This window comes from Hibiscus syriacus, unplaced genomic scaffold (assembly GCF_006381635.1).
Source record: "Hibiscus syriacus cultivar Baekdansim isolate YM2019G1 unplaced genomic scaffold, ASM638163v2 tig00110592_pilon, whole genome shotgun sequence".
In the NCBI taxonomy this organism is placed as follows: Eukaryota; Viridiplantae; Streptophyta; class Magnoliopsida; order Malvales; family Malvaceae; genus Hibiscus; species Hibiscus syriacus.
In genome coordinates this window covers 103,583-114,351 of record NW_024062793.1, presented here as the reverse complement: position 1 = coordinate 114,351, position 10,769 = coordinate 103,583, and the positions used below count along the sequence as shown (strand labels likewise).

General features: G+C 31.1%; 1 protein-coding gene across 1 annotated transcript; it reads left to right on the top strand.

Moving 5' to 3' along the window:
* The first annotated feature begins 3,811 nt into the window (after positions 1–3,811).
* LOC120133744 (dof zinc finger protein DOF1.4-like) lies at positions 3,812–5,347 on the top strand. The gene is made up of 3 exons (XM_039150263.1): positions 3,812–3,877; positions 4,037–4,278; positions 4,312–5,347. The coding sequence occupies exons 1-3, from the start codon at positions 3,812–3,814 to the stop codon at positions 4,805–4,807; spliced, it is 804 nt and encodes a 267-aa protein (XP_039006194.1). The 3' UTR covers positions 4,808–5,347.
* The last annotated feature ends 5,422 nt before the right edge of the window (positions 5,348–10,769 follow it).

Sequence of the window (10,769 nt, the reverse complement as noted above, 5' to 3'; positions counted from 1 at the left end):
GATATGTATTAGGCAAAGTGTGGTCCAAAAACTAGGTGTCACTTTGGGCTAAATCATGCCTTTGGTTTGTTTAAAGCAGTTAGTCGCTGTCAACATCTAGTGGTCGGCTTGTTATGGCCCATGGAAACAAATAAAAACAAAGGCTTTGGGCTCCGCCAAATTTAAATTATGGCCCGTAATGAAAATCGGTCTAATTATGAATTTCATCACTCTAGTTTATAAGATGAACAACTTGATCTCTTTACTTTAATATATCAGAATATGATCCTTGTACTTAACAAAGTTGAGAAACTAACTCCTATGTTGACATACAAATGAACTTGAACTATTGATTTATGTCATTCTTTAGACATATATGATCGTTTTATCGATATATAATCAGTAGTTAGCAACCATGCTTATTAATAGTGTAAAGTAGGCCAGAGATCAATGAACTTTTAAAATTATAAAATAGTCATTATATTTATCAAATATTACAAAACGGTTACTGCAATGCTAAATAATTTAGTGATCATTTTTATATAGATGATAAAATTTAATCATTTTATAATTTCAGTTAAATTTAATAATTATTATATAAATTAAAAAAATAAATAAAAATCATCATTTAAACATAATTCAGTACTTTTTCTATACTATACCCTTAATAATAAAAACCTAATTAAACTAACATTTGGGTGATCAAATCGACCAATAAATAAATAAATAGAAAGAAAACAGTGGACTAAGAGTCTATTATATATAAATGGGGTTTGAGTGAATATCGATATCCAAATCCCTAAGCAAATGCAAGTATATTGTCGTATGAAAATCATAGGCAAATGAGGGACCAGCGTTCCACTATCGCTCTAGCAATGTCTCATCAACATAACTAAACTATAACGACAAAATAAAAAAACAAACGACGATATCTTTACGAGACGGTCGATATCTACATGTAATCGAAAGTCCAAGATCACATAGCCGTTAAGAACTGAGATTTTGTTTCAATATAGAGGAATAAGTGAAGAACATTGTAGATAGATATAGACATCAAATCAACACGATTTTTGACTCAACTCGATTTATAGGGTCAATTCCCCCCCCCCCCCCCGAAAAAATATGTTTAAGTTGGGTTGGGTTCTATTTTTTAAGGATAAAGTCAGATTGAGCTTAAGTGTAGGATGAAAATTTAATCAAATCCGATTCGAGAATAAATATAATTGGTATTTATATTTATAGATAATTGTTAATAACCTCTCTCTCTAATTTTCAATTAGATTTATAGTTTACATAAAAATGAGAATATATATAAATGTCAGTTTATATACATATGTTCTTATCATAGAAATCGAGTCGAATTCAAGTGAGGAGTGGAGGGATATAATACTCCTGTCGGTTCAGGCTAGTCAAAAATTTGATCCGACCCATGCATGCCCTTAATTGTATAAGAGAGGGAAAAGAATGGTGGCCAAATTAATATTTTGTCTAACGTTTAAAGATCAAGTTAAAAATTAACATTTTTATAATGTGTCATGCTATCAAACTAATAAAATTTAATAGTTTAATAATCAAAAAAAAAATCGATAATGTAAATGACTAAAACTTATATTTTTTGAAAAAGTTAATGACTAAAATAAATAGACTTAAAATAAAAGTGACATTGAGTGTAATTTACCATAAATAAAAATGTATGGATCTGTCCATTCCCACACCATTCTTAAGACCCACGAAAACCCTAAAATTTTGTATTTCTGAAGACCCTTTAATGACCAGGAAACCTGGTATCACTGCCATTATTATTTTTCCATATTAGGGACCTAATTGCAAAGGTTTGACCGAGAGATTAAAGTGGGATTTATCATTTTTTAATACCATATGGACATCAAGTACTATCACCTTGTTATATAAGTATTAATATTATTGGTCCATGTGTGCTATTTTTATCATATCATGCTCTATGTCATAATATCAACTTTAATTCGGACGGTACCAACCATTCAAATTAACAAGGATAAAGTTTACAACAACAACAACAATAATAATAATGAATAAATTATAAAAAGTAAGCATAATTGAGAACAATAACATGGCATACACCAGATTATTAATTAGATTAAGGCGATCATCATCTACCTAACCTAACACGCCAAATACCTCCTGCCCATAATTAGTTGTAAATTTCTGTCCTTAAATTAACTTAAATTTCTGTATAATTCTGCTCCATATCCTTTTACTTTTTGTGCTTTTGAAATTTAGTCCATATGCTCTTTCACTCTTTGAACATTTGAAATTAATTTATCTACAAATATTTTACTTAATCTCTAAATAATAAACCTTATACTTTTAATTCCTTAATTTTATTAGCCTCCTTATTTGGCTGATTCAGAAATTAAAGTCTAATCGAGAATACTGTGTTTTCAAACCGACTTTTATTAAATTTTAATGCAATATCAATATCAATTGAATATTTTAAACTAATCTTGTGGATATTGAAATTAAACCGACTTTAATTATTTCATATCAGACGAGTAGAGACTAAACTTTCGAAAGTTCAAAGAGTATTAAGGACTGAAAGTAGAATTAAATCTTTATTTATTATATTTTTGAAGAGAAGAATCAAAGGGTGAGCAGGAATAATTGAGGTGGGGTGTTGGAGGAGGTGGGAGGATCCCTTGAAATACTACAAAATCCATTTGTTCCTCAACCCTTACCTTTTCCTTTTTCAAACTTTATAATTAAGCTATGCTGCCCACCACATGGCCCTGCAACTCCTGCTTATGCTCCACACACCATTAGCTCATGGAAAACATACATGAAATTGAGCCCTCCAGAATAAATCTCGGTGTATATATATATATATATATATATGTTACATGCATATAGTTCAATAAGAACGGTGGTGTAACAGAAATATTGAACACATATATTTTGCGAATTTTAAATATACTTCATATTAAATCTGACGAAAAGTAACAAAAAGAATTATGAATATTTTGAGGACCCCGTTGAAATATTTAAAAACGAAGGAGTGGGATTTGCTAGAGCATTGGGGGATGGGGTGCACTCTCTATAGGGATTCCCTCTCCCAATATTCAAAGGGGGGAATGTTTTCACGTATAGTGATGTGGAATGGAATAATTTCATATGTAGTGTCCCTTTTCTTGAACTTCTCAACTTATTCTCATCATCATCTCTTCACCTCCATGTCTCGTTCTTGGATTTTGAATATTTGTGCTCCGTTAACATACATTCCTTTTCTCCTATTCTTTTATTCCATTAAAATACTAGTTAATTTCAATGATAGACCACACCCCATCACGTGCAAATTTCGTCAAGAAATGAAACATTATAAAAGGTTTAGTTTTTGCCCCGGTCCTTAAACTCTCTGAACTTTTAAAATGTAGTCCCTCAACTTATTTGGGTTGAAAGTAAAAATATCCAACCACTGAAAACGTCGAGGGAACTTTCAACTTATTTAAACGAATATGAACCAAATAAGAATACCTTCAAAAATAAAGAAATAAACACAATTATAACATTATTTATTCAAGCTCGGTTCATTTACACCCTTATTTAAATTTAAAGAAAAGTAGGTTAATAGTTACAAATGATTGGACCTTAATGTTCAAAATCAAATAGTAAAGAGACTGAAGGCAGAATTAGACAATTTAAAGGGGGCATTCTTTCTTGTAATGCTAAATCACATAGAGAGAGAGAGTCATCCATATTTCATAGTAATATTTCAAAGCTTCAACACCCATTCAACGAAGACTCAACCTTGCCACCTGCTCCTTGTCTTAGTTTCATCGATTCCTTTAGCCTAGAACAGATGGAAATGTTGAGTAGCTACGAGAAGATGGTCACTATCTCTTCAACTAGCAATGAATGGTCACAGGTTTCTCTCTTTCTCTCTCAATCAATCAATTATTTACGCAGAAACATGACCCCATTCTTTGTTGCTTTGCTTTTGGAAGAGTATCTACTTTGTGTCGTCCTCTTTTTACCCTATTAACACCCCTGCTTCATCTCTTTCTTTCCCCTTCTCTTGCTGCAGACCCTGATGGAGAAACCAAGCCAAGAACAGCGGCAACAAGCACTCAAGTGTCCTCGCTGTGATTCGTCCAACACAAAATTCTGCTACTACAACAACTACAGTTTATCCCAGCCCAGACACTTTTGCAGAGTTTGTAAGCGTTATTGGACAAGAGGTGGCACTCTAAGGAACGTTCCTATCGGCGGCGGATGTCGGAAGAACAAGCGTGTTAAAAGGAAAGTTTCTTCTTCTTCTTCTACTTCGTCTTGTTCAGCTTTCGGTGGTACTGGAACGGGTGCTTCTTCAACTGCAAATCCTATCCCTCCATTGTCTTCAACCTCAAGTACTCACCCTTTGTTTTATGGGTTAGCTAATGACCCTTCTGTGGATTTAATCAATCTTCCTTATCAGCCAAGTATGAGTGCTCTTGGATTAGGGTTTTCTTCTGGGGACAGTATTGATCTTTACCAGAATAACCCACTCCTTTCGAGCTATTCAAATATCTTTGGGTCCTCATCTTCTTCTATCACTACACCCACCATTGCGTCTCTTTTAGCTTCCACTCTTAACCAGCACAAATTCAACAACAATGGTGGTGTTAAAAACACTGAAGCCTTAGCACCTTTCCAAGATCTTCAAATGATTAGTAATGTCGAAAATGGAATAACCATGAAAGATGCCAAAGTACCATGCCAGAATCAGCTTGAGCAAATTGGTTTATCCGATCCAGCAGTTTATTGGAACACAAATATGGGTTCCTGGCATGATCCAACAAGCATCGGGTTGATCTAGCAAAAGAAAAAAAGTAGAACACTTCTTCAAATTTTCTCCCTCTTTATCGAGTCTTATTTTCTTTTTATTTTCCCCCCTAGGCACTTAGTTTCTATATAATCAAAATGGTGTGGGATTTGGGAATAAATCTAAAGTTGAGTACTGATACAAGCATGGGAGAAGATTGGATCGGAGCGATCATGTCAGCTGCAATAATTCAGCCTGGAGTTTTATTATCGAAAAGGTTGGGAAACCCTTGTTTGCGCTGAGAGGAACCTCGGATCCTCTTCTTCGAAGGTATACTCTATGTTACTCGGACTCTTGAAGGAGTCCAAGAAACATAGAGTATATATCATCTTCGTCACCATCTGGCATTATTTCGAAGAGAGAGACTTAGCTGATCATTTTGCTGCAACTTTTTTAATCCAGTAAGTTTGTTTTCTATTTTGTATGTATATATATATATATATTGCATGACGTATTCTTATTGTTAGGTTAGGTTTTGGGGGGTATATGTTGCAGTCCTCGCTATAAACACTAGATGAGGATCTCATTTTCCTTTTCATTTTGAGGCTTTTGGGGATTTGGGGTATAACTAATAATATTTATATAGAAGAGAGGGAGATTTGTGCCTGCAAACTTGAGCAATTAAATTTACTGTGTGACTGGTCTATGTTTACGAATTTCTCGTTCTTGGTGTGTCCGTTAGTAATCATTTTCAAATCGTTTGTTAAATGAAACTGTTGGCTAAACTCGAAGGAGCTTGACCAACTGAAAAACTTTCGTGTGACATGTTTAAAACTCTCATGCATTCACAGGTCCAGAAAAGTGTACACTGCAACATGTATGAGCATTACATATATAGAAATGTATCAGTGCCGTTGTTTTTCATGTGGATGGGTTTATTTGTAGTTTAAGGGTTTGGATTGTAGTTGCTGTAGATATTCTCTGCCTGCTGGTTTTAAGAGTATGTAGCGCATAATACTAAATTACAGCCACATCGTATTGGTTTTCCAACCCACTCCGACATTTTAATCACATCGGCAATTTAAATATGTAGTTATTTTAGAAAACAAATATAACTGTAAGGTTCATATCACTCGCACTGCAACCGCATCCGTAACTGCAATTTAGTACTATGATTTATCGGTGTAAGAGTAGAACACTGAAAGAAAAGAGCTTCAGACAATGAGAAACAGTTGAACTATGGCAGGGAGAAGATTGAAAGTCCACCACTACCACTTGGATTTTAGCAGCTTGGCTGCTTCCAACGACAATACCGATTCCTTTACCACTTTTCTCCCTCGGTGTTTGTTTTGTTTTGTTTCTGTGAAATTTGCGCTAGAAAGAAGAGAAAGGGAAAGATCGATGGCACATGGGGACCTACAGATCTGGGTTAAGATATATTTATGTTAAATTCGTTATTAATTTATCGAATTCTGATTAAATTCGATATTAAGAACATCAAGTCCATTAGTAATTAAGTTTGATTTAATATTATTTTGATTCATGTCAAATAAATATTTAAATTTAAAAAATATAAAAAATTATTAAATATTTAATCAAGTAGAGGTCGAATTAAAGAATGATAAGTTTGTGTTCTCAAATTTTTAGTCTAATTATAATTTAAGTCGTTGTAAGTTTAAATATTAGACATATTAGAAGTTGTCTTTTGAGTTTTTTATTAATATAGGGTGAATACAAGGTAATATATTTACAAATACTTTCAACTATTTGTCAATGAATGCTCATACCCTTAGATACGTGCTTGAAGTCGGGACTTTAAAGATAACAACAATTCCTTAATCACTGAGATTGCTTGGTTCATACTGAATTTCAAGTTTAAATACTTAATCAGTCTTTATATTTTTTTAAATAATCTAATACTTCGGCTTCTATCAATATTTAATTCTAACTCCGTATGTGGGTATCCACATGTAGGCGAACTCAGCTTTGCACTTCCATAAATATGAATTAGACGCTCATGACTCGAAAGTACATATAACCGAGTTTTATGAGTATTCGAATTTCATGAATCGAGTTGGATGTATGACATCTCAAATATCTGAACATGCAACGCATAATAACGCTATAATGGACACTCTAAACCAGAAACCAAATTAATGCAAACCCCTAAAGATAAAGCTACCCTAATTGATGTACCTTTGAAATTAGGACGGTGTGCCGTGTAACATTAAAGCCTAGGAAATTTAATCACTCATTTATCTGCTAAATATAGTACTACATAGGTGGTCGAGCTATTTACTGCCATTGATGGCCTGCTCAGCTTCCCCACTAATGTCCCATTGCTTTCAATTCGTTGATAACTTGTATCATACGTGAATCTGTAGTGGGCGTCCCTCTATTGTCTGGGGGACCAGTTTGTTCATCATCTTTTAACTACTCTTTCACCTTAAATTATTTTTGGAGGTAAATATTCAAACAAGGATATAATATTTTAGGGTTGCTCGCATAAGAGTTTGATCTTTTAAAAGGGTGGATTAAAAACATAATATTTCTGTATATATTCAAATAAGGGTTGAACCTTTCACAACAGTTTAATAAGAGTTTAACTTTTTTAAATTTGTGCAAATAGATATTAATTTTAGAAAACGTTCAAAATTTTAAAATACTATACCCTTATTTTTTTCATACTAAAAAAATGATATGCCCTTATTCGATATTTTTAAAAGGTTAAACCCTTATCTGCACATATTAAAATGTTGTGCTTATTCGGTCGTTATGAAAGGTTAGATCCTTATGTAAGCACTATAAAAAAGATTAACAATTTTTTAAACAAAACGAAACCCTAATCTATGTTATTCGTTAAACAAAAAGCAATTGATTGCTTGTGGTTGAGCTGTTGTCTGCATTAATTCGGTGTTTTATAAATAGGGACGATTAAATAATCTGAATTCAAGACGTTTTAAATAATTAGTTATTTAATAAAAAATTTCCACAATAATTATTTAGTAATTTAAACTTTAGATTTCAATATTATAATCCATTCCTTTAATGTTTATGAAATATATTAAAATAATTTAAATTCCATAGATTTCGTTTCAATCTAATTTTAGAAATAAATTTATATATTCATATGATATATTATTCTATTTTTTTAACTGTTCATTTTCAAATTTGGTTAACACGGAGTTTTATTACTTATTGTCTTCATCTTTATATTGCATTTAAATTTGTGATTTAATCGCTGCTATTTAAATTGGCATACTTTTTTTTGGTTATTTTATTGGTTTCAAGGTTTCGTCTTGATTAATTCGTACTGATCTACGTCGCATACCTGATTTTGATAGGCGAGTCTCCCAAAAAAGATTTTCTGCATGCACAAGGATTCAAACTTGAGACATTGCTTAAAGGACATCAATCTGCTTACCACTTGAACCAACATCTGTCGATTAAATTGACATAATTTGATCACGTCATTAGTTAGTCTAAATAATTAATTGTTTCTGGTAAGTCAGAGGTAGAGTTAGAAATTTAAAAATATGGTGTAATAATTTTAAATTATAATATTTAAATAAAATTTTATCAATTTCTTCAGAAATATAGGATAATTTTTTTAGGAGTGTTAAAACCTTTTTAAAAAGGTGCCATTCATTTTTAATTATATTATACATATAAATATTATATAGAATTTTTTCTTTTAAAAATTTTGGGATGTTATTTGACACACCTCATCCTATGCTAAGTAATAATAATAGTAAATATATATATATATATATATATATATATATATATATATATTCTTAAAAACATACCTATTACCATCTATTTCACTATGTTTTCTATCCAAAAAAATCACCATGTTGACATGGATTTTATTTATTTATTTTGGAATGGATGTTTTCAAGAAAAATCTATGATACCTTTTTAATCGAATTAGTTTATTATATATTATTATTATTATTATTATTAAAAAATTATAGTGCAATATTAATAAAATTACAAAATGGACCAAATAAGTTCACATAAAGTCATAAACCAATAATTTTCTATAATTGTTTAATAAATCCCCCAACTTTCATAAAATTATAAAATGACCCAAATAACTTTCTAAAGCTTGTAGAACCTTTCAAACATCATTTTTAAGCCTAGGAAAATTTTCATAATTTTCCCTAATTAATTCCTTAGGGCCGAATATCATAGTGGTTAGGGTTCTTGATTTTCACTTGATTCAAGCATGGATTCCACCTTTAAACAACATTTCAAGGCTTCTACAATCAAAGCCCTAACATAATTTAACCAAATCAAAATTTTCTCAAAATCCTAGGTCATGGCCAAATGGAATTTCACCCAATTTCAAGTAGTTTTAATCATCATACAAGCTTTAGAATTAATCTCCAACATAAAAAAACATAAAAATCTTTCATCAAATCCTCAAAATCAACAAAGCCTACATAAACCCTATTCCCAAACTCATCATATAAGCATGATCTCCATGTAATATTTATACCATATGATAGAGAATTTCAAGGGGATTAAATCTCTATCTAATAGCTTAATTCAAAAATCAATCGAGTAAACTTAAAAATAAAAAATAAAATTCTTACCTTGTAGCTATGGTGATGCACGTTTTGTGGCGGTAAGAAACTAAATATTTCTGATTTTTCTTCAATTAAAACATAATACACTTGGCTTAATCTAATATAAATGAATTTAATTCATTTAATGTGAAATTATCATTTTACCTTAATGAAACATGATACTTTCAACTTTCCAATGCACTATCATCCCTTTTAATATTCCAAAGTCAACTATGAACAAATAAAAATCTATTTTCCACTTTTGCCCAAAAACTATAATTTAGTTACTAAATTTTTCAATTTCAGCTAAATATGTAAAATCGACTTCAATTCCATTGATCCAAGTTAAATTTCACTGTTTCAAAATTTGGAAATAATATTTACAACCTTTATCTATCATCCTTCAAATTTTTGTAAAATTCTGGTTCGATCCAATTATCCGATTTTCTTTCGATTTTTACTACTTTATAGCTTTTAACACAAATTCAATATCAAAATTATGATTCCCATGGAAAAATCATTCTTGGGGTTGAAATATTCATTTACGGGTCAAAATACATAATTTTTTAAAATTACAATTTTGGTCCCTAAACTTTTCCAACTTTTTACTTTGTCACCAAACTTTCAAAATTTACGTTTTGGTCACTAACCAAAATTTAGGGTATTACAATCTTTCCCCTTAAGAAAAATTCATCCTCGAATTTTCAATATGTACTGGATGTAAAAAGATGAAGATACTGCTTTTTTGTATCTTATTCTATTTTTTTCAATCAACTTCCTTAACATTTGATTTCTCTAACGTACTTTAATAAGTACTGTTCTTTTTCACAAGTTAAATTATGAATGAATCTTAATATCCTTCAGTGTGATAACATGAGAATGATTTAATCGATGCATTAAGAAACACTTATCATTAACTTGATAAAATATCTCTTTTCTTTTCAAGTCTAAGTAAGACTTCTGTCGATCGACAACTATCTTGAAATTATCTTAAATAATATTTACCTATTTCAAAGTCCATTGTAATTCGTTCCAATTCCCACTAAGTGATGGAAATCGGTTACAACAATCAAGAAGTCACTTGATGCTCTACTTTAACTTGTTGGCATGACATACATTTAGAAACATACTCGATGCTAATTCTTTTCATATCTGCCACTACTATCGACTCTTTCCTCAATAATATAAGCATCCATCAAACTGGTCTATGGTTTCATTTTTTCCTACTTGATCTATCTTTGACAATCACTTTTCATCTTTTCTTTGAAGATCATTTACTCAATCTAACAATATAGACTTCAACTTTAATTCTGCAATCAAAGCACTATCTTTTTTTTAAAGACAATTATGCATTCAAACTCTCAGAATAGAAATGTCTTTCAGCTTTATCGAATCATTTACCACATTAGCCTTTCCTGGTGGTAGTCAATAAGTACATCATC